The sequence below is a fragment of the Lontra canadensis genome, unplaced genomic scaffold (assembly GCF_010015895.1).
Source record: "Lontra canadensis isolate GAN:19392208 unplaced genomic scaffold, GSC_riverotter_1.0 scaffold8, whole genome shotgun sequence".
NCBI lineage: Eukaryota > Metazoa > Chordata > Mammalia > Carnivora > Mustelidae > Lontra > Lontra canadensis.
Window position 1 is genome coordinate 26,285,437 of NW_022631002.1, and position 23,350 is coordinate 26,308,786.

At 52.7% G+C, this 23,350-nt stretch overlaps 2 protein-coding genes across 3 annotated transcripts; one reads left to right on the forward strand and one right to left on the reverse strand.

Moving 5' to 3' along the window:
* The first annotated feature begins 2,755 nt into the window (after positions 1-2,755).
* On the forward strand, positions 2,756-10,350 carry DOK4 (docking protein 4). The gene is made up of 8 exons (XM_032854386.1): positions 2,756-3,087; positions 6,638-6,745; positions 6,909-7,023; positions 7,308-7,427; positions 7,523-7,712; positions 8,414-8,552; positions 8,670-8,793; positions 8,897-10,350. The coding sequence occupies exons 1-8, from the start codon at positions 3,022-3,024 to the stop codon at positions 9,013-9,015; spliced, it is 981 nt and encodes a 326-aa protein (XP_032710277.1). The 5' UTR covers positions 2,756-3,021; the 3' UTR covers positions 9,016-10,350.
* Positions 10,351-10,966: 616 nt separating this feature from the next.
* Positions 10,967-23,109, reverse strand: POLR2C (RNA polymerase II subunit C). Of its 2 annotated transcripts, XM_032854387.1 has the most exons (10): positions 22,978-23,109; positions 22,719-22,768; positions 20,696-20,761; positions 20,540-20,608; positions 20,108-20,160; positions 12,799-12,927; positions 12,308-12,359; positions 11,919-12,087; positions 11,709-11,783; positions 10,967-11,214 (listed from the first exon to the last, which is right to left on the reverse strand). In XM_032854387.1, exons 1-10 carry the CDS (start codon positions 23,061-23,063, stop codon positions 11,070-11,072), a joined length of 894 nt encoding a protein of 297 aa, XP_032710278.1. In that variant the 5' UTR covers positions 23,064-23,109; the 3' UTR covers positions 10,967-11,069. The 2 variants fall into 2 exon arrangements, with proteins under 2 accessions (XP_032710278.1, XP_032710279.1); XM_032854388.1 differs by lacking the exon at positions 20,696-20,761.
* Between the last annotated feature and the right edge of the window lie 241 nt (positions 23,110-23,350).

Below are 23,350 nucleotides of genomic sequence, written 5' to 3' on the forward strand. Positions count from 1 at the left end.
GGGTCCTTCCTCTGGTTGCGTGGCCATGTTGATGCCAAGCTGGGAAGGGGGAATGGGGAAGCCCTGCTCCCCTCCTGCAGGACTGAGGGGGCTGCTGGGTACTCTGCTTAGCTTTCTTTTCTGGGTGTTGAGAGTGGAGCTTCCAGGCCTGAGACCTCAGGCCTTAAATGAGTGAGGCATTCTTCCCAGCTGCAGGCGGGCTTGTGAGAGGCAGAGCAGGTGGTACCGCTCACCAGTGATGGGGAAAGTGGCCTCAGCCTGGTTCCTGGCCTTCCCAGCAAAAGTGCTACACTCCTTGATGCCCCCTGGACCTGCGCAGGCCCTTCGGGCACCCTCTCTGCAGCTTCACGCAGTGCAGTCCCTCAGGGGGTTGTGTGTGTGCTGGGTCTGATCCCACTGCCTGTCAAATTTGTGGGTCCACCTGTTTCCCCCCTCCCCTTTGCTGTACCACCATGGGTCCTGGGCTGGGTCTTGGTCTTGCAAACTCCACTAGGGACTGAGTGTGGCCAGGTGAGCTGCTAAGCCCTTTGCCACCCAGGCTTCCTGTGGAATTTTGCTCTTTTGCTGGTTTATTTCTGCAGGGCTGACTCTAGGGCTTGGGGAATGGGCCTGTGCTTGGACAGACACGGCAGTGGTGCTCCTGAGAGCGTGGCATCACAGTCACCTGGGCAGGTAGCCGGTTGGTGGAGCCCTGACAAGAGGCCTGCGCCAGGCAGGTGGAAGGTTTGGTTGTGGCAGTTTCATAGCCTTCGAAATAAAAATAGCCTTAGTTTTTAAGGCAGAAGCTCTAGGTCCCAAGTGGGCAGACAGGTGCCCATGGATTTATTTCCTCTTTTAAAGTAGGTGGATTTATTCTCATTTTTTTACTGATGGGGAAACTGAGGCACAGAGAAGCAAAGTGGGTGCCCAGAGCTGCCAGGCCACTAGATTCACATTCCTGACTGTGCCACTCCCCAAACGGCCTTGAGTGGACTCAGAGGCCTTGTGGCCAGTGGCCAGCCTGCTGTCATCTTGGAGAGGAATTTTAGGGAGCTGGTCCTGACCGTGGGGGCAAGGCAGCCCCACGGGCAGGCAGTAGCAGAGGAGTTGGGAAAACTTACCAGTCCCTCCTGGCCAGAGCCCAGGTGTGGCAGGGCTGTTTGGGATCAGTGCTGGGGAGGGGACCCTAGGCAAGCAGAGCCCTTGGGTGTCCCATCTGGGAGGGTCTTGGGCCCCAGAAGGCTGGGATAGAGGGAGTGAGTGGGCAGAGAGGCAGCTGAGGGTGTGCGGAGGAGGCTGTCAGGTGCAAATAGGCTAGGGGAGCAATCCCCTCTCTGCCCCTCCCCTTGTTTGTGTGTGCCCACTGGGGTAGGCCCATCTGTTCCTTGTTAGGGACTCCACAGACAGTCCTCCCAGAGAGTAATTAATGCCGCGTTGCTGGCAGATCCAGCAGCACGCCAGCCCCAGGGCTTCATTCTGGTAGCACAGATGCCCAGCTGACCCCAGAAATCCTGGAGACACGGTGTGTGGGGAGGTGGCGGTGGGGGAGGCGTGGTGCCGGCCAGGCCCTGCTCCTGTGTCTGGGTGGCAGAGAGGGTTTCGGTGCCGGTAGGCAGCCAGAGATAGCCACAGGACCTTCTCACCACCCTGGGCCTGCCTTCATCCATCGCCTGCTCTGAAACTTCTCATTCATTGTTGGCTGTGCCCTAGACTTGCGGTGTGACCTTAGCCATGCTGCTTATCTTTTCTGGGGAATTTTCTTTTCCCCATCTGTAGAATGGGTGTGTTGGGCTGCATCATTACTGAGACACCCCTGCCTCCCCTTGTCTGAGTCCCAGCTATGTGTTTATCTGCCCACTTCTGAGCGGCCCTGCTGGAATCCCCGTTCCCCACCCCCCCACCACTCCGTATTGACTTCCCCTTGGTGCTCCTCCTGGCTCTCTGGCTGTGTGCTCAGCCCCAGAGGCAGTCCCCAGAGCCAGATGACTGCCGGTTCTCTCTGTAATTAACCCCTGCCCATGCCCACAACGAGGGGCGCTGCATTCCCTGTGCCCTGCGTAGAACAGCCGGTTTTCCTAGCACAGGGCTGGGCGGAGGTGACTGCCTCCACAGTGGCCACCTCCAGCCGGCCCAGCACATTCCTCAGGCTTATCTGGGGGCCCGCCCCTCCGGACTCTGCCCTCCCACCCAGGAAGCAGCACCCAGCGGAGCTGCTGAAGAGTTCCAGGGGCCAGGAGGAGAGTCTGAGTGGGCTTGATTCGCAGCCTGCCTGGGGCTGGAGAGAACCAGGTATAGAGTGGGGTGGGGCAGAGGGACTGCGGGGAGGGGGTCTGCTGAGCCTGACCAAGCAAATTGTCCTGAAGGAACCCCAGGGAGTGTGGGGTTCACTTGATCCCAGACACTGTGCCATCTCCTGGGAACCCCTGCCTCCCCTCTCTTGGAAGGCTCTCCTGTGAGATTCCTGAGCATAGGAGGGGGCCAGGCCCTGGGTCCCTCAACCGAAGTCCACTCCAGAGTTGTAACGGGGGATGGGACGGGACTGCAGCTCCCAGGCCACCTCCCTCTGTCCCCAGCTCCACAGCGGGAGCCAGCGCCAGTCCTCCCAGGAAGGGGTTAACCGCCAGTCCCAGCCGTGAGGGAGGGGACTGGGCTGGACCATTTTCCTCGCTGCTTGCCTCCACCTCGGTTTTCCTGAATGGTTCTGCCGTCCCGGGGTGGGGAGGGAAGGGAAGGAAGGAGGGCGGGTGGAGGGAGGGAGGGAGGGAGGAGTGTGGGAAGAGGAAGGAAAAAAGAGCGAGACAGCCAGGGGAAGAGAAAGATGTCACTGTCTAATCTCCCTGTCATTTTCATTTCCAGCAGGCGCCGGGCAGAGGAGCTGCTAGAACAATGCTGAGGCGGGCGAGGTGAGGAGCGGCCGGCGCGGCCCCCCGGACGGAGCGTCGGGAACAGGTGATCGGAGAAGCCTGAACCCCCGGCCACCTGGGCAAGCCCTCCCCGCGCCCGCCCGGCGCCCCGGAGCCCCAGGTCGGGGGGGGGGCAGCCATGGCGACCAATTTCAACGACATCGTCAAGCAAGGCTACGTGAAGATGAAGAGCAGGAAGCTGGGGGTGAGCCGCGGGGCGGGGGGCCTGGCTGGAGTCCGGGGGGCGGGGTGGGGGGCGGGGGTGCCTGCGGGGCCGGCGTCGGGCACTTGTGGTCTCGAGGCTTCTGGCCGGCGGCCGCCCGCATGTGCCGCCCGCGCCCCCGCCCGCCTGGCCGGCGTCCCAGCAGCCGGGTCAGCGGTGGCCGCCGACGGGCAGGCGGCTCCCCGGCCATTGTTGAAGTTGCGGCTCGGCCGGTGGCGGCGGGAGCGGCGGGCGCTGCGGTGCCGCGTCGGAGCCCGAGACCCACCTCGTACTTCCCCTGGCCGCCCGCGGGCCGCCGCCGCCGCCTTGCTTCCCCGCCTCTCCCTTCCCCTCTCCTGGCCTCTTTTCTTTTAAGTCCCTCGTCTCCCCCAGCTGCCCGGGGCTTTCTGTGTGCGGTCCCTTGTGCATTTATCTTCGTTATTACTTTCACTGTTAAAAAGAAGTGTTTGGAGAGGAGAGTGGTCGGCGGTGGGGCAGGGCAGGGGTAGGAGGGCGCAGAGGTTCGGAAGCTGGTATTTATGTGGTTTATGAATGGGAACTGAGGGCAGGATGGCCTGTGGCTCTGGGACAGGCTGCTTTTCTCCGAGTTGTTGGCGGTGACTCCTTGCTCGCTTGTGGGGTGCTTGGCCCGCAGCTGGGGACTCAGAGGGTCTGTGGGGATGAGGCCTCAGACACACCTTACTGTGATCCCCATGTGGATGGCCTCCCCTATCCTCTCCAGAGGGCCTGAGGAGGGCCTCCTGGGCCCAACATAATGATCTTGGTGAGGTTGTCCTAGAGCTGCCTCTATTCCCCTGCTGACCCTCCCCCACCTCCAGTGAGCGATCCTGGTAGCCGCACCCTCCCCAGTAGGAAGGTAACCTCTTGAGAGCGGTGGCCCAAGTCTGTGTTTCTTCCCGGTCTCCCGTCTCTTTCTTCCTTCCCTCCCCCATTGCCCCGGTGGGGGTGGGGTGGGATCAGACTGCTCAAGGCTTCCTGGCTCAGCCTGAGTGGGGTGGGGGAGGAATAGGGCTCTGATAGGGCTTCCCTGCCTGGATTGCACACCGAACAGGACTAGCCTTGTAGAGGGATGGTTCTTGCCGGTCCTCCCCTCCTGTGGCCCTAGGGAGGGGGTGGCTATGGGGTGTGTTCTGTCCTGGCCGAGTGCAGTGGCCGAGCTGGGGGCCTGTTGGGAGGCTTAGCTGGATTTGAATTTGTATCCCAGCCTGGGTTCCAGCCCAGAAGATGGGGCCCTGGTGGGCATCACCCACCTTGCTGTTGTGCTGAGGGAGGGATGGAGCCCACTTGGAGCACAGAACAAGGAGAGAAGCTGAAAGCTGAGGTGGGGGGCCAAGGGAGTAGGGGCCCAGCTTCTAGGATGGCTCCTCCTTCCTGTGGAGCCAGGGCCACCTGGGCCAAGGCCCTGTATAGGCAGAGCTTACCAGAAAGGGAAGCCCCTTGAGGCAGCCACTTGGGCTCAGTATCAGACCTGTTCCAGGAGGAGACCTGGGAACCAAGTGGCCTACAGGTGGGCACAGCCAGAGGAGGGGCTGGGAGCCGGGGTGTGGCTGGCAAGGACGAGTTTGGGTCTCCCTCTGCCTGGGGGGATTTAGCTTCCCCCTGCAGGCCTGATGTGAGGGGCTCAGCCCCCTAGCCATTCTTGTCCCAGGGCGGCCCTTGTCTCAGCTCCCAAAGGTGAGCTGGGAGGGGCGGAAAGAACCGGTGAGCAGACCCTTCTTCCCGCCAGGGCCTTCCTCTGGCAGAGCTGTGGTGGAGTGTTTCTGGTTCTGAAGTGCTGATCAAAGACCAGGAGAAGTGGGGAAGGAGGGCTCTTGAGCACAGTGGCTCCCTGGGGCTGTGCATGCGTGTGTATGTGTGTGTGTGTGTAACCAAGCAACCAGGGTGCTCAGGCCCCTGGGCCTTCTGCCCCAACACTGCAGGCTGCACGGAGCCCAAGCTGGCATATCTGGGTGGGCTGCCTTCGTTCACTCCTCCATCCATTCATTCATGAGCTCCTCGTATGGTCACTCACTTGTTCAGCAGAGCTGTGCTAGCAAGGTTGCCAGGATGGGAGGGAAGATTCTGAGACTAGAATACAGCCTCTGTCCTACAGGAGCTTCCCAGCAGAGAGCTGAGGCTGCTGCGGTTTGGGTGGACAGGCCAGGGCGGGAGCCAGGGCCATGGGTACGGGGACAGAGATGCCTCCTATAGTCCCAGATAGGAGCCATTAATGGCCTGGTTCTGAGTGGCTTCTTGGCATGGGGGCCGCCTAGGCCCACCAGGCCTGGGGTCCTGCCTGGCCAGGACTTGGTGTCCGCATGGCAGAGCAGAGCGTGGAGGTGCTGTGGGCTTGGGGCTGTGGCCCCCTTGCTTCCTCCACTCTGCTCTGGCAGCCCTTAGGCTCCCTACAGTTTGCCAGTGGGAGAGTGAACCAGAGATTCCTTGCTAGTGGGCTCTGCCAGGCTTCTGGAGAGCTTGCTGGTGGAGTGGGTGCATCCCAGCCAGACTCTGGGCTGGAAGAGCGCCTGGGATGGAGGAGGGGGCCGGGAAGGAAGAGCCAGCAGCCTGGGCAGGTGGCCAGGCCAGCCCTTATGGGGTTTGACAAGCAGTTTGCCCCGTAGCCCTGGAGTGTGGTCAGCTCCCTGCGCCCTGGCTCCTTGTGTGTCTGGAGGAGTGTGTAAAGCTACAGGAAATGTAGGTGGCTTTAGGCACAGGGTCATTGGCAGTGGTTGGACAGGAGGGAAACTTGCCTGGAGAGGCACCATGCTCTGGGGTAACCGCAGGTTCTTGGCTCTGCCCCTTTACCTCTGAGAGCCTCTGGTGTCCCAGCTGGAACAGGGAACGAATCCTTGGCCCCCCACACTCCAGGGCCTCAGAACAAAGAAGGGGCAGCCAGAGATTCAAGGGGCAGGTATGATGCCCATCCAGAGCCCTCCGCTGGCTCCGAGAACAAGGGCTGGGGCGATGTGCAGGCCATAAGCCCCGGCAAGGGTCTGTCCCTGCCCCTAGGACACTACTCCGTCATGGCTGGCACAGACGAGCCCTGGACAGAATGTTTATTTCGTGGGCTCCGAGTATCAGCTCTGGGCCCAGCCAGCCTTTTTAAGATAACGGTCCCACCATTGTATCAGCTGGGACTTAACTTTTTGGTGCCTCAGTTGCCCCTTCTGTGAAGGGCAGATGATAAACCAACCTCAAGAGGGACCTGAGGTTAACTGTGAGGAGCGCTAAGAAGTACAAATGAGAAGCATTCAGTATGTGGTGGCTGTTTATATTAAGCTTAGAGCCGAATGCACAGTACATGGTAATTCAGTGCACCCTTTGGGGAACAGCCTTTCAGAGCCAGCGAAGAAACAAACCCCTGTTTTCTCAATTTGGGGAGGGGGCGTCACTGCCGGTGGTGTTCGCCTTCCCCAGGTTTTCTCCTGGGTGGGTCTCTGGGGAAGGCTGTGTAGCACTGCCCCCTGTGGTAGGCAAGGGTAATTTCAGGGTCATGTTGGGTGGGAGCGGTCCCAGGAGCCCTGATCCCCTTGCCATCTCGCCCCCCTCGCAGATCTACCGGAGGTGCTGGCTGGTGTTCCGGAAATCCTCCAGCAAGGGGCCCCAGCGGCTGGAGAAGTATCCTGATGAGAAGTCCGTGTGCCTCCGAGGCTGCCCCAAGGTTAGGGGTCTTGGGCCCTAACTGGCCCAGGCTGTAAGCAGTGATGATTTGCAGAGTCCTGAGGTCTGCGAGTACCCTCCTGGGGGGTGGCATAACTTGGGGGGCAGGGGATGTAGTGGGAGGCACTCCAGCCTGGCTTAGTCCCTTGTGGATGCTGTCCCAGGTGACCGAGATCAGCAACGTCAAGTGTGTCACAAGGCTCCCCAAGGAGACCAAGAGGCAGGCGGTGGCCATCATATTCACTGACGACTCGGCGCGTACCTTCACCTGCGACTCAGGTGAGGAGCTGGGGCTGCAGGCTTCCATCCATCCAGCCTGCCCCGGGCCAGTCATGGTCCAGCGGTCCAGCCGGGAGGAGGCAGAGCAGGACCAGACCCGGCTTGGTATGATACGTTGGGGTGAAAGTAGGGGAGGAAGCAGGTTCCCAGGACAAGGTGAAACAGGCAGGCCGAATCCACTGGCCTTGTCCTCTCTGCCCTGCACAGCGGGACACTTCAGGCTGAGGCAGAAAGGGTGGGCTGCTGGGGGACCCTGGGCTGGCACGAGGTACCACTTTCTCTAGAGCTGGAGGCAGAGGAATGGTACAAGACGCTGTCCGTGGAGTGTCTGGGTTCACGACTCAACGACATCAGTCTGGGAGAGCCAGACCTCCTGGCCCCAGGAGTGCAGTGCGAGCAGACAGGTGAGGCCTGGTGCTGGCAGGTGGCCGGGAGGGGAGGGGGAGGGAGGAGAGTCCTCCCCTAGGGAGGCTCCAGGCCTGCTCCTCTCCCACTCCAGACCGCTTCAACGTCTTCCTCTTGCCCTGCCCCAACCTGGATGTGTATGGCGAGTGCAAGCTGCAGATCACCCACGAGAACATCTACCTCTGGGACATACACAACCCCCGCGTGAAGCTTGTCTCGTGGCCCCTCTGCTCACTGCGTCGCTATGGCCGGGATGCCACACGCTTTACCTTTGAGGCTGGCCGGTAGGACCCTCTCGCCTCCCCCTACCCTGACCCACTGTGGTCATGTTGTTGGCTGCCATTCACTCTGTCACGCACGGTGCTGGGAGCTTTAGTTTTTTATCAGCGTAGAAAACCAGAAGGGAACCTAAGATTCCCATTTTACAGCTGAAGACATTGAGGCTCACGCCAGCCAGGTCAAGTGCAGCTGTTTACCAAAAGTCAAACTGCTTGTGCTCAAGTCAGAGCTGGTGCTTAGAGGTGTGGACCAAGGCTTCGTTTCTTCAGTCAAATAGGGGATCATAAAAGTACCCACTCTGTAGAATGATGGTGAGGACTGGGTAACCTAGAGCTTGAACTCTGGAGCCAGCGGGCCCAGACTTAACATTGTGCGTGATCCTCTGTATAACCCGGCTTCGGTTACCGACCTTCTCGTGCGCCTGTTTACTCATCTGCAAAATGGTTTGAGAAAACCTGGAATAGAGGAAACCGTGCCGGTGCACAGACCAGAGGGTGAGAGAGAAGGCCGAGTGGGCGGAGTCTTAGAAAGCACTGAGCTCCTCTGGGACCCAGAAACTGCCAGGCAGGTTGGGGCTGTGTGGACAGCCCCACCTGCTCCCCAGAAGGCACAGGATGCAGCTAGCGGGTGGTGCCGGAGCGCCCGGCCAAACACGTGTGTAACCCAGTCCCCAACACCTCGCCCTCTGTGCCTCTCGCGTGCCTAGGATGTGCGATGCTGGGGAAGGGCTGTACACTTTTCAGACCCAGGAAGGGGAACAGATCTACCAACGGGTCCATAGTGCCACCCTGGCCATTGCTGAGCAACACAAGCGTGTCCTGCTAGAGATGGAGAAGAACGTGCGGGTGAGGCTCTGGGTGTCAGCCAGTCTGGGGTGCCAGTGAGGCTGGAGGGTGGGCGTCTAGGAGGGAGCCACAGCCCCCAGAGCTAATGGGAGGGACCCGCCCTTCTCCACCCCACAGCTGCTGAACAAGGGCACGGAACACTACTCATACCCCTGCACGCCTACCACCATGCTGCCCCGCAGCGCCTATTGGCACCACATCACAGGCTCCCAGAATATCGCCGAGGCCTCTAGTTACGCCGGTGAGTCCCTGTGGGGCCCCCTGCTCCCTGGCCACCAGGATCTGCAGAAGATGGGGGCCCGCTGACCTGCACCCAAGGCCTGAGCCCGCCTCTGTATCCACAGGTGAGGGGTATGGGGCAGCCCAGGCCAGCTCAGAAACAGACCTCCTCAACCGATTCATCCTGCTAAAGCCAAAGCCCAGCCAGGAGGACAGCAGCGAGGCCAAGACCCCAGCCCAGTGACAGCAGGGCTGGTGCACGGCAAGGACTGCTGTGGGGCCCTGTGGCAGGGCCGCCTGCAGCCTACTGTGGACAGCCTTGGGGGCTGCTGGCCAAGAGCCTGGAGAAATGGAGCAAGCTGTCCTTTCCCTCCTCCTCCCAGGGGTGAGGCTGGACCAAGGCACAGGGCTGGCCACACCAGCAGAGCATGTGCAAGGGGCTGGAGCTACTGTGGGACTATATACTGTTAATGATTTTAATATATATGGCTTATGACATTCTATATTAATGAGATTCCCCCCCACCTACACATTTTTTAATCCCATGACCAGGTCCCGGTCAGGCTGTTTTTGAACATGAGGGCAGCTGTTCCTGTCCTCTGTGGGACAGCTCCCCCTTCCCCCCACTGCCCGGACGCGCTGGAGCTGCCGGGGCCTGAGGTGGTAGCCAGCTCTCCCTAGGCAGCCCAGCGGCTACAGCGGCAGGTGGCTTCTCCCTTCCTCTGGGCCTGGAGCAGCAAAGGAAGGATCAGAGCTTCTATGGTGCCACGCGGCAGCCTTGCACTTGGGAGTTTTAAACCGATGACATCTGGTTGATACCTCAGGTGAAAATCTGGTTTTAAAATGTAGTTTTTGCCAAGGCTCCTTCCTGCTTAGTATGCTCAGAAGATACCCCAGGGCCAGGGGTGCTGGTTCCCTCAGCCAGGCGGAGGGTGGCCAGTCCCAAGCTCTTCCCTGCCCGAGGGCTGGCCGGGGAAGGCAGGACTGCTGTGGGGAGCACCCCTGCTGCCCCCCTCACTGACCGAAGGCAGGCGAGGGCCCAGCAGACGGAGCCCCTCTGCCCAGTTTGGCCACCCTCTGGTTAGCCTAAAGCACTCAGAAACGGAGCCCTTCCCACTTCCTCTTCCCCACATGGTGCTGAGGCTCCCTGCTGAAATGCAATTAAAGCAATTGATTTTCTAGTGCTGGTATTTATTGCCTACCTTGCAGAAGGGCTATCTTTATATTCCCATCAAACCTTTGGTTGCGTGTGTGGGTTTTTGTTTTTTAATACTTTTGGGTTCTGATTTGTGGGAACAGACCCTGTTGTAAATAACCACTATTCAAGTTGTGGCAGGACGATCCAGCCAGAGGCCCCTCCTGGAGAGCCCTGGATCTGGGGAGGGGGCCACAGCCAGCTCGGCTCCAAACCTGACCCAGGGAATGACCACCCAAAGGCCTGGGAGAAGGAGGCAGGGCCGGGCTGGCTCAAGTTAGTGGCACGATGACGCATGAAGGAGATTATGTTGTGCTCTTTATTGCCAAAAATAAAAACTTTTAAAAAAGACAACACCTGTTAATAAATATCCCTTCCTTTCTGTAGCAGGTCTCCAGTTTTCTCCTGGCTTCTCCTTCTAGATGGCCTAATTAATTGCTTTGGGGGTGATTCTACCTCTAGGGCTAAGGGGTCAAGGCCAGACCTCCCTTAAGGCCCTTGCTCCCCAGCCTGTGAACTTAAATAATCAGGCCCCTGGTAGTGAATGCAGATACACAGGGGAGGGGGGCAGCCACAGTCTTAACACCATTTACTAAGGGTTCTCAAGTCTGGGCCACTTGGGGGTTTGAGTGAAATGCCTATAGGCTGGCTTGGGCCAAGAGCTGGACTGATAGCTCCAGCACTCAGTCCTGATGCCAGAAGCCCAAGGTACAATGGTGAGAACTTTTAGAAAGGGGCTAAAGACCTGAAATGACCAGAAGAGGTGAGTCTTACCCTGCAGTTCTCACCCTACCCAGGTATGTCAGGAAACCGGCTGAAGGGATGGTCTGGGATGCTGCTGGCAATCAGGGGGCAGGGCCAGGATGCTAATGTCTAGTAAAAACCTGTCTGGACTCATACCAGTGGCACCCCAGGGCCATCTGTCCACAACGGAGCAAAGCTGGGAAGGGACCCCTCCACCTTCAGCTACTTTCCTACGGTTACTGATGGCTTGAGTAGCCTGAGCCCCAGCTGTCTACCCCAGAGGCTACAGGTATCTCTGGAGAGACTGGAGAGCCAGCTGCTGGTCTAGAACCCCTCTTGCTGGAACAGGTGAGCTGCCGCTAGTTTATGGTCAGAACATCACTCTGGATCTCGTGGCTTAACTGGGTCTGTAAGTCACTCAGCTTCTTCTTCAATCCAGAGAGGGCTGAGAGGACAATGGTTTCAGGACGCAGAGAGCCACAGGACTCCACATTGTAGTAAAACCTAAGAGGAAGAGTCGGGTGAAGAGCCCTCCATGAGGCTGGCCGGCTAGCCCAAGCTTCAGCCCTGGATCATGCTCGCTCCCTTCTGGGTCCGGACTCCCTTTCAGCCTAGAACGTGGCTTTGGCCCAGAGCTGAATTCCGGCCTCTTCCTAACAGCAGTCCTACTGCACACTAGAGGACTTCAGGAAGGCCAAGCCCCCTCAAAACGCTTGCTGTTCGCCATCAGAAGACTGGTCTCTTTCTCGCTCTGGGCTGGTCCCTGCTCTGGGGACTGAGTCGGTAGCCGCAGAGTCAGAGTGGCTAACTGGAGGGCTCGTCCGTCCCCCAATGATGAGGGGAGGATAATCTGCCGCGGACGTGCACACGGCACGGGCTCTGCAGTTCTCCATCCTGCCTCAGCTCCCGGGCACCAGGATGTCTCCCCGGCTCAGGGCCTGCACCAAAACCCTATGTTCTTCCACGCTCCACCTTCAGGTGCCAGACGAGGGTCTTACCTCTCTGGCTTGCCATTGGGGTCGTAGGGAGCCTGGGACTCATCTTCATCCAGCTCGGAGTACTCGCTCTTCGGCCTGCGATCAAACACCGGTCAGCAGGGGCCGCTACTGAGGCTGCCTGCGGTGAGGCTGCCCCCACCCCACTGCCTCGGAGCCACGTCCACACCAAACCCCCGGAAAGGCCTGCCCTCGCTCCCAACAAGAACTTACCACTCCTCGGGCTTGGGGTACACCGTGTGCCGCAGGGCATTGTCAGGATCATATTCAAAAGCCACCCCTGCAGTAGGGTTCCACTTGGCATGCTCCTTGCCAAAGCCCTTTTTGGCATAGGCTCGAAGTCTTAGCTCCTGGCCTTTCCTCAGCTTGACAATGAGGATGTCTGCGGGGAGAGGTGTAAGTCAGCCAAGGGCCAGCAGACACACGGTCCCCTGAGTTTTGACGTGGAATGCCACTGGAAAACCACAGAATCCGGACAAATAGCTCAAGGTCAGCTGACAAGGAGACCAGGCACCGTGAGAGGCCGTGTCAGGTCTCTGTCTCCGACTGGCCTGCAAATTGACAGGTCAGTAGACATTCGCACGCGCCCTCCAGCCCCTTACCATCCTGTTCCACGTAGTCATTGGGGTCATTATCTCGGTTCCGAGAGGTCACCTAGAGGGAGCCCAAACAGAGGCAGGGGTTAGCGGCTCGTCTTCCCAATTACCTCTTCCAGCAACAATGTTCGAGCACCTGCCACACCAGGCCAGGAGGCCTAGGAATGGGGGCGGGGTGGGGGGGGGAGTGCCTCCTAGGGCTAGATCGGAGCTGGGGCTGGACTCTGATGCCCATCTCCAGGCATGGGGACAACTTTCTCAATCAAAAAGGTGCCATGGCCTTTAAAAGGGTGCTTGGGGGACACAGGACCCCAACAGTGCTACTGTTCACACTAGCTAGTATCCAGAATTATTAGTACTTTTCAGACCCCAGACTGAGGAAAGCAGAGGGTAACAAGGGAAACCGCATCTTGTAACACCGCCTGAGTCTGGCCCACTTGGAGCTCAGAGGAGGAGGACAAAGGTGCTGGGTAAGGAGGATGTGGTGAGACACTAACTGGAATGACCCGGGGGCTATTGGAGATGAGGTCTCGAGATGTGACGTGACGAGTTTGGTCTTCATTGCACCGCACGTCTAGGGTGAACTCCACTGAGCACTCGGGGCAGAACTCCTCACACGTGCAGTCCTGAGGGAGGAAGAGAAGCTGGAAGGGGTCCATGGAGAGATGGGGAATCCTGAGCTCCCCGTTTCTCATACCTGATTCCTTCCCTTTCTCCATCTATAAAACAGCCAGCCATGGGCTCTAGGCTCTGGTGAGCCATGTCCATCTGGTACACATTCTCAGGGGCTGCTCAATGCAGGCACGTCCCAGTTTAGAGACCACCTATATCCACTGATGCCCACATTCTCCTTCCACCTCCGCCAGCTGCCAAGCGGAGTGCTAATAGCTCACCCTGGCCCCTGGGGTGCTCTTCTACAGAGAATCAAGGCGTTGAGAGAATGATGCTTTCATGCATCATAGGGCTTCCCCTGAACTAAGTGGACTGACTTGAGCAGGTCACCAGCATTTAAAATAAAATGATCCAGAGCATAACACAAAAAAGTACATTTCAAGGTCTAAACTACTTACCTTAAAAACAAAATCTCTCCCTTACGGAAAATTTCACAGATTCGAAAGAACAGAGCAAGTATGAAAGGCTACGACCAGGGCGCCTGGAAGGCTCAGTGGGTTAAACCCTCTGCCTTCGGCTCAGGTCATGATCCTGGGGTCCTGGGATCGAGCCTCGCATCGGGCTCTCTGCTCAGCGGGGAGCCTGCTTCCTCCTCTCTCTCTCTGCCTGCCTCTCTGCCTACCTGTGATCTCTGTCAAATAAATAAATAAATAAATAAATCTTAAAAAAAAAGAAAAGAAAAGAAAGGCTATGACCATGTAACCATCACTGGTTTCAATAATTATCCACAGTTCTTTAAGCAGCTGATGCTGGAAACAACTCATTCCTCTTGTAGGGACCACCACCTACAGTGTAACTTCACGCAAGAAGATTTACTGGAATGTAACTAAGCCAACTGTTCTCCCCCTCACACCAGCAGGAAACTTTAACCTGATTCTGATGTTTTTGAGATGAGGAGGAAGAACGAGGGGCCACACCTGGATAGTCTGCAGTCATACACAGGTGAGGGGATACCCAGCTGGCTCAGTCCATGGAGCATGCGACTCTCGATTTCGGGGTCGTAAGTTCAAGCTCCACATTTGGTATAAAAATTAAAAAAAAAAGGGAAGACCCATTAATATACTGTCTGCGAGACTCATTTCAGAAACAAAGACACCCCCAGATTTAGAGTAAGGGGCTAGAAAACCATTTACCATGCTAATGGACATTGAGAAAAAGCTGGGGTGGCCATCCTTAGACAAATTAGATTTTAAACCAAAGACTAATAAGAGATGAAGAAAGACACTATATCATACTTATTCTTAAAGGTCTATCCAACAAGATCTAACAATTATAAATATTTTTGCCCCTAACACGGGAGCAGCCAATTATATAAGCCAATTAATAACAAAATCAAAGAAACTCATCAACAATTATATAATAGTAGGAGACTTTAACAACCCCCCTCATTGAAACGGACAGATCATCCAAGCAAAAGATCAACAAGGAAATAAGGGCTTTAAATGACACACTGCACCAGTCAGACCTCACATATATTCAGAACACTCCATCCAAAAGCAACAGAATACACATTCTTCTCTAGTGCACATGGAACATTTTCCAGAATAGATCATATCCTGGGTCACAAATCACGTCTCAACCAGTACCAAAAGACTAGGATCATTCCCTGCATATTTTCAGACCACAATGCTTTGAAACTTGAACTTCATCACAAGCGGAAAGTTGGAAAAAACTCAGATACATGGAGGCTAAAGAGCATCCTACTAAAGAATAAATGGGTCAACCAAGAAATTAAGAATTGAAAAAATTCGTGGAAACAAATAAAATGAAAACACAACGGTTCCAAATCTGTGGGACACAGCAAAGGCGGTCCTGACAGGAAAGTATATAGCAATAGAAGCCTTTCTCAAGAAACGAGAAAGATCTCAAGTACATAACCTAACCCGACACCTAAAGTAGCTAGAGAATGAACAGCAAATAAAGCCCAAACCCAGCAGGAGAAGAGAAATAATAAAGATCAGAGCAGAAATCAATGAAATAGAAACCAAAAAAACAGAACAGATCCGCGAAACCAGCAGCTGGTTCTTTGAAAGAAATAATAACACTGATAAACCCCTGGCCAGACTCATCAAAAAGAAAAGAAAAAGGACTCAAAAAAATAAAATCATGAATGGAGGAGGAGAGATCACAACCAATACCAAAGAAATACAAATAATTATAAGGACATATTAAGAGCAACTATATGCCAGCAAATTAGACAATCTGGAAGAAATGGATGCATTCCTGGAGACATATAAACTACCAAAACCAAACCAGAAAGAAACAGAAAACCTGATCAGACCCATAATGAAGCAGTCATCAAAAATCTCCCAAGAAACAAGAGCCCAGGGCCAGACGGCTCCCCAGGGGAATTCTACCAAACATTTAAAGAAGAATTAATTTCTATTCTCCTGAAACTGTTCCAAAAAATAGAAATGGAAGGAAAACATCCAAACTCATTTTATGAGGTCAGCATTACCTTGATTCAAAAACCAAAGAGCCCACCAAAAAGGAGAATCACAGAGCAATACCCCTGATGAACACGGATGCAAAAATTCTCACCAACCTAGTAGCTAATAGAATCCAACAGTAAGTTAAAAGGATTATTGACCACAACCAAGTGGGATTTATTCCTGGGCTGCAAGGTTGGTTCAACATCCACAAATCAATGTGATACAATACATTAATAAAAGAAAGGACAAAAACCACATGGTACTTTCTATAGATGCAGAAAAAGCATTTGACAAAGTACAGCATCCTTTCTCAATTAAAACTCTTCACAGTGTAGGGATAGAGGGTACATACCTCAATATCATCAAAGCCATCTATGAAAAATCCACAGCGAGTATCATTCTCAATGGGGAAGAACTGAGAGCTTTTCCCCTAAGGTCAGGAACATAGCAGGGATGTCGACTATCACCACTGCCGTTCAACACAAAGTACTAGAAGTCCTAGCCTCAGCTTTCAGACACTAAAAAGAAAGAAAAGTCATCCAAATTGGCAAAGAAGAAGTCAAACTCTCACTCTTCGGAGATATGACACTTTATGTGGAAAACCCAAAAGACTCCACCCCCAAACTGCTAGGACTCATACAGGAATTCAGTAAAGTGTCAGAATATAAAATCCATGCACAGAAATCAGTTGTATTTCTATACACCAACAACGAGACTGAAGAAAGAGAAATTAAGGCATCGATCCCTCTTACAATTGCACCCAAAACCTTAAGATACCTAGGAATAAACCTAACCAAAGAGGCAAAGAATCTGTACTCAGAAAACTGTAGAACACTCATGAAAGAAGAGAGGAAGACACAAAGAAATGGAAAAACGTTCCATATTTATGGAATGAAAGAACAAATAATGTGAAAAGGTCCATGCTACCTAGAGCAATCTACGCATTCAATGCAATCCCTACAACATACCAACAACTTTTTTCACAGAAATGGAACAAATAATCCTAAAATTTGTATGGAACCAGAAAAGACCCCAAATACCCAGAGGAACGTTGAAAAAGAAAACCAAAGTTGGCAGCATCACAATTCCAGACTTCAAGCTCTATTACAAAGCTATAATCATCAAGACAGTATGGTAGTGGCACAAAAACAGACACATAGGTCAAAGGAACAGATTAGAGAGCCCAGAAATGGACCCTCAACTCTATGGTCAACTCATCTTCGACAAAGCAGTAAAGAATGTCCAATGGAAAAAAGACAGTCTCTTCAACAAATGGTGTTGGGAAAATTGGACAGCCGCATGCAGAAGAATGAAACTAGACCATTTCCTTACACCACACATAAGAACAGGCTTAAAATGGGTGAAAGTCCTCCATGTGAGACAAGAGCCCATCCAAATCCTTGAGAAGAACACAGTCAGCAATTTCTTTGAGCTCAGCCGCAGCAACGTCTTCCTAGACACGTCGCCAAAGACAAGGGAAGGAAGGCAAAAAAGAACTACTGGGATTTCATCAAGATAAAAACCTTCTGCACAGCAAAGGACACTTTTTTTTGTGGACAAAAAGTCAACAGAACCAAAAGACAACCGAAATGGGAAAATGGGAAAAGACATTTGCAAATGACATACCAAATAAAGGGCTAGTATCCAAAATCTATAAAGAATTTATCAAACTCAACACCCAAAGAACAAATAATCCAGTCAAGAAATGGGCAAAAACCACGGACATTTCTGCAAAGAAGACATCCAAATGGCCAAAGACACGTGAAAAAGTGCTCAACATCACTCGGCATCAGGGAAATACAAATCAAAACCACAGTGACATACCACCTCACAAGTCAGAACAGCTAAAATTAACAAGTAAGGAAACGAAAGATGTTGGCAAGGATGCGGAGGAAGGGGAACCCTCCTAAACTGTTGGCGGGAATGCAAGCTGGTGCAGCCACTCTGGAAAACAGTATGGAGGTTCCTCTAAAAGTTGAAAACAGAGCTACCCTATGACCTAGCAATCGCACTACTGGGTATTTACCCCAAAGATAAAAATGTAGTAATCTAGAGGGGCACCTGCACCCCAATGTTTATAGCAATGTCCACAATAGCCAACTATAGAAAGTACCCAGATGTCCACTGACAGATGAATGGATAAAGATATGGTGTATATATATGTATATACACAACGGAATATTCTGCAGCCATCAAAAAAAAGAAATCTTGTCATTTTTAACAATGTGGATGGAACAAAAGGATATTATGTTAAGTGAAATAAATCAATCACAGAAGGACAATTATCATATGATCTCACTGATATGTGGAATTTGAGAAATAAGGCAAAGGATCATAGGGAAAGAGAGGAAAAAATGAAACAAGAGGAAACCAGAGGGGGAGAGAGAACGTAGGAGACCCTCAGGAAACAAACTGAGGGTTGCTGGAGTGGAGGGGGATGGGAGGGATGGGTGGCTGGGTGATGGACATTGGGGAGGGTAGGTTCTATGTTGAGTGCTGTACCCCTGAAACAATAATACATTATATGTTAATAAAAAACAAAACCCTGAAACTGTTAAAAATATGAAATGGAAAAAAATCAAAATGTCATGGAAATTAAAAATATGAAAAGGTAGGGCGCCTGGGTGGCTCAGTGGGTTAAAGCCTCTGCCTTCAGCTCAGGTCATGGTCCCAGGGTCCTGGGATGGAGGCCCACATCGGGCTCTCTGCTCCGCAGGGAGCCTGCTTCCTCCTCTCTCTCTGACTGCCTCTCTGCCTACTTGTGATCTCTCGCTCTGTCAAATAAATAAATAATTTAAAAAATCTTTAAAAAAAAAATGAAAAGGTAGACAACCTCAACAAAATGTATGTATGACAAAAGGGGAGGAATCTGAGATTAACAGACTAAAGAGGTTAACCACCAAATGCATGCATGAATTTTGGATGAATGACCGACCCACAAACAAAAATCAAGAAAGCCCATGTGGGAGACAACTAGGAAAATCGGGATAAGGACTATGCATAAGTATAACAAATTATTGCTAATACTCTAGGCATCACAGTGTGTATGTGTGGGAAAATATCCTTACTCTGAGGACAAGCATACTAAAGTAGTGAGGGAAAAAGTGTCATGGGATCTGCAACTTTCTTTCAAATGGTTTAGCAAAAAAATGGGTAGGAAAAATAAAGCTAATATAGCAAAATATTAACAATTGACAACTACAGGTGAAAAATAAATAGCTGTTTATTATTGGAGGTTTTTAAACTTTTCTGTAGATTTTGAGAAAAAGCCAAAAAAAAGGGTAGAGGGATCTATACCATCTTTGTTTAGTAAATACTAGAAAAAAATGTAATGGACGGAATTGCTAGGTCCTGGGGCATGCGTATCTTTACCCAAGACATTGCCAAACTGTTCTTCAACTGGTTGTAAAACTATCCCCACCAATATCTGTGAGGTTTCTTTCTTTCTTTTTATTTTTCTTTAAAAAAAATTTTTTTTTATTTATTGACAGAGAGAGACACAGAAAGAGAAGGAACAGAAGGAGGGAGAATGGGAGAGGAAGAAACAGACTTCCCAGGGAGCAGGGAGCCCGATGTGGGCCTCAATCCCGGGACCCTGGGATCATGACCTGAGCTAAAGACATACGCTTAATGACTGAGCCACCCAGGCGCTCCCTGCCCCACTTATTTTTTTATAGATTCACGTATTTGAGAGAAAGACAGAGAAATGTGATACAGATAGAAAGCAGGGAGGAGAAAGAGAAGCAGGCTCCCCGTTGAGCAAGGAGCCTGATGCAGGGTTCAATCCCAGGACCCTGGGATCATGACCTGAGCCAAAGGCAGACACTTAACCAACCGAGCCACCCAGGCACCCCTGATGTTTCATTTCTTACAAACAAAAATCTGGAGATGTGAAGCAAATAGTGCCAAAATGTTAGACTATGAAAAGTTGTTTGACAGGAGCAAGAGTTCTCGTCAGAAGAGCTCCACAGTTCTGTGTTCTTAAACTTCTCTTTAAAAAAACAGATTTATAAGGTATCAAATTAGCTACCACAAAATGATGTGCCACTGGGAATATCAGAGGATGGGCTGATTCAGGATCACCCAAAGCCACCAAGAGGGAAGGGTCTCAAGCTGTTACCTAACGCAGCCCTGGAGAAAGGAAGCAGGGAACCTAATCCTGTCCCGCTCCTGCCCAGTCCAACGCCTGTTAACATATCATCAGAGAACAAACACAACCCTCGATGAAGGGGCCATGTTTAATGAGTATCATCTATGGGGAGAGGCACAGACAACAGCCTTCCAGTCCTTCAGGTTTTATTGTGGGGAACAGTTCTCACTCCCTTTGCTCTCACCCTCATGCCTCCCTAGCCCCCCAACCCTCTGCTGACTCCCTTTAGCTTCCCAGGCTCCTGTCACTGGGAAGACATACCCTGGAAAGCAGAGTCTGAACATATCAGAGTCTGAAAAGGCAGTCCCCACCATTCAGTATAAAGGGGTATTCTGGGGTGTACTCCATCTTGTGCGGCTGGCTGGAGAGACTCCCCAATGCCCTGGAGCCCCACCAATCTATGTCTGCTTGGGGACCCATGTCCACTTAGGGTCTGGGCAACAACCCCAGTCTTTCTAACAGCTAGAAGTAAGAGATCGGGACAATGCCTCTAAGAACTCAACTCTTCCACCCCCTGCCCCTTGCCCCCCTTCACCCAATCACACAGCATACCCGGGAGTACTGCAGCTTGTCCACAATGTCATCACTAGTGAGGGGGATTAGTCCTGGAAGAAACAAAGAAGCACTTTAAATAAGTCCAAATGGCCAAGCGAGAAGGAGAACCTAGAAATCCCCTTGGGAGTGAGGAGGCTTCCTCCTCTGATACCAAGCACAGTCCCCTCCCTTTCACCTTCCAAAACTCGCACTATGGGGTGCCTGGGTGGCTCAGTGGGTTAAGCCTCTGCCTTTGGCTCACGTCATGATCTCAGGGTCCTGGGAATGAGCCCCGCATCAGGCTCTCTGCTCAGCGGGGAGCCTGCTCCTCCCCCTCACCCCGCCTGCCTCTCTGCCTACTCGTGATCTCTGTCAAATAAATATATAAAACCTTAAAAAAAAAAAAAAAAAAAGGAAAAAATATTAAAAAAAAAAAAATCTGGTACTCACCAAGTCTGTGAGCAATGAACTCATCATGAAGGACTGAGGAATTGGCATCAATCTGAACCCAGTCAATGGCTAAGAAATAAAACATACAGTTTAGCCACCAAATTCACTTAAGACTTACAGCAGTGGTTCAAGATTTAAGAAACACCTGATGCTTACTAAATCGCAGAAGCGTGGGCCAGGCTGCCAAAGGCTGATTCTGCAGCTCAAGTGGGGACCAGGGATCTGCACTTTAACAAGAACCACATGCAACACCCTCCCCTCTTCCCTACTCAGGCAGATTTAATGCAGGAGAGGCCTCTTTCCCACACAAAATACTGACTTAGAAAATACCCATGGGCGTGGGAACATGTTTCTCTGAACGGAGTATCTCTGTGAGAAGCGTTTACGTCTGCTATTCATGTCAACACCAAATCCAAGAACAGGGAAAATCTCAAAGACAGACTTATGGTCCCTATCTCATTTTATGATGCAATGACCAGATTACCCAACTCTAACACTTTATTGTCACACAACCAACTAATGTTTAGAGAATTCCTTTAATGGGCACAGTACGCTGAGTATCAAACCGAATTCTTACCAGCAATGACTAAAAGAAGAGTTAAGAATTGTACGGACACACACGCTTGACTTAAGCACATACTCATTCATTCATTCACAAATAAACATCTGCATTCAGACAAATTCATAAATCAAATGGCCAACCACCAAAGGGCGTGGACACTAGGAATGGAAGAAGTCAGAAGAGGACCAGCCAGTTAGGACCCAATCTGCTTTGTCCTATGCTTTTTACTGCTTCCCCAACCCAAGCCAAAGGACCATGAGCCAAGCATTTCTGACTCTGCCTCCTTATTCCCTCCAAGCCCCTCCCCCAATCTCACATGCCCTGATCCTCTCCCTTGCAGGTAAAATCCTCTGAGCCTCCTACAAAGCTTTGCTTGATCTCCAAGATACAGATACCAACACTCCCTCCCTACAAGCTCCTCCCTCACAAAACTGTCCAGACTAAAGACACTTGTCATATATACAGATATTTTTTAAAGATTTGTTTTTGAGAGAGATGGAACGAGTGCGGGACGGGCAGAAGGAGATTCCACGCTGAGCTCAGAGCCTGATGCAAGACTTGATCTCACAACCATAAGTTCATGACCTGAGCCAAAAATCAAGAGACGGGGTGGGGGGGGGGTGCGGTGAAGCACCTGGGTGGCTCAGTGGGTTAAGTCTCTGCCTTCGGCTCAGGTCATGATCTCAGGGTCCTAGGATTTAACCTCGCGCATCAGGCTCACTGCTCCTCGGGGAACCTGCTTCTCCCTCTCCCTGCCTGCTGCACCCCTGCTTGTGTGCTCTGTCAAATAAATAAAATCTTAAAAAAAAAAAAAAAAAGTAACAAAAAAAACAAAGATCGACTCCCTTATTTTACTCATGATGAAACTGAGGCACAGAAATATGAAATGATTAGGGAGGGGGAGGACCAGCACTCTAAGCTCTAAGTGAAGAAGTGACTGGACATGCTTAGCGGTGGAGACAACTGTTCGCTGTTCACCAATCCTTTGGCCTGCTTACTTCCTTAGGAGTGCAGCAGATAGGAATTACACTTCTTTTCCCAACCCAAACTCTGAGCGGACACTCAGAAAGTGTAACATACTTATAAATGTGAAAAATACCTGGGGCAGGGTGGCTGGAAGCACAGCAGATCCTCCTTCCCCTGGGCACAGCAACAGCACTGTGGTTCTACTTTTGAACTACTTACTGATCCACGTCTATCCCGCAGTACTGTTATCTGTGGATTCGCCTTTGCCCTGTAACTGCACTGTGCGCTCCATGAGGGCAAGAACCCTGCACTATTTAGCTACGCATTCTCAGTTCCTAGCACACTGCCTGGCACTTACATGTTCCGTGAGTGCAGCTGAAGAAACGGGCTCGTAAAAGGAACTTACTGGGCACTAAACACAAATTCCCTCACTTAATCCTTGCCATCACTCTGTAAGTACTACCAATGTCCCAACGTTACAGAGAAAACCACAGCAATTTAAGAGTGGGCCCTAGTGTCCCTGAGCCAAGGGTACAACACTGCTGTCTTCTCAGAGCCCCTCCCAGCTACCCCCGCCCCCAACCAAGCGCTAGGAGCAGGATCCCCAAGGTGTGCGGAGGGATCTGGCCACCAAAGGCGGATTTTACTTACCTATTATGGGCACCTCGGCGATGAAGACCCTTCGTATAGAGTTAGCTACCCTAAGGGATGAAAACCAAGCGGCATGAAGGCGCCGCATCTTGGACGCCGATGCCCCGCGCCCACGGTTCCCCAAAGCGGAAGCCCCACTACAGGGACCCAGCTCAGAAAGGACGCGACCCGCCGCCCGGCCCGGGCTCCAGCCCCGCGCGTCCCAGGCTCCAGCCCCGCGCGTCCCACAGCCGCCAGCCTCTTTCCTCAGAGGTCTTACGCCAGGTCCGTGTTCTCGATGATGAACTTGACATTCTCATCGGTGAGCTCCGTGATCCGCACAGTGGGCTGGTTGGCATACGGCATCGTGCCTCACGACCCACCAGCTCCCGGGCTTCAGCGGCGCTGCGCCACGGCCCCCGCCGCCGGCGGAAGTGGGTCAGCGCGGGCCGCGCCGCTTCCGCCGACACGCGCTCACAGCGCCACCTGCCGCCCGGAGGCCGCCGCTTCGGACCCCATGTTTTACACTTCCACCTGCTTTTTAAGCGCACCAGGTTCAACTCGGGGTTGGGGGGGGCAGTGGGAATTGGCAAAACCTGTGCACGCCCTCGACTCAACAATAATATTTCTAGGAATTCATACTACGAAAACGG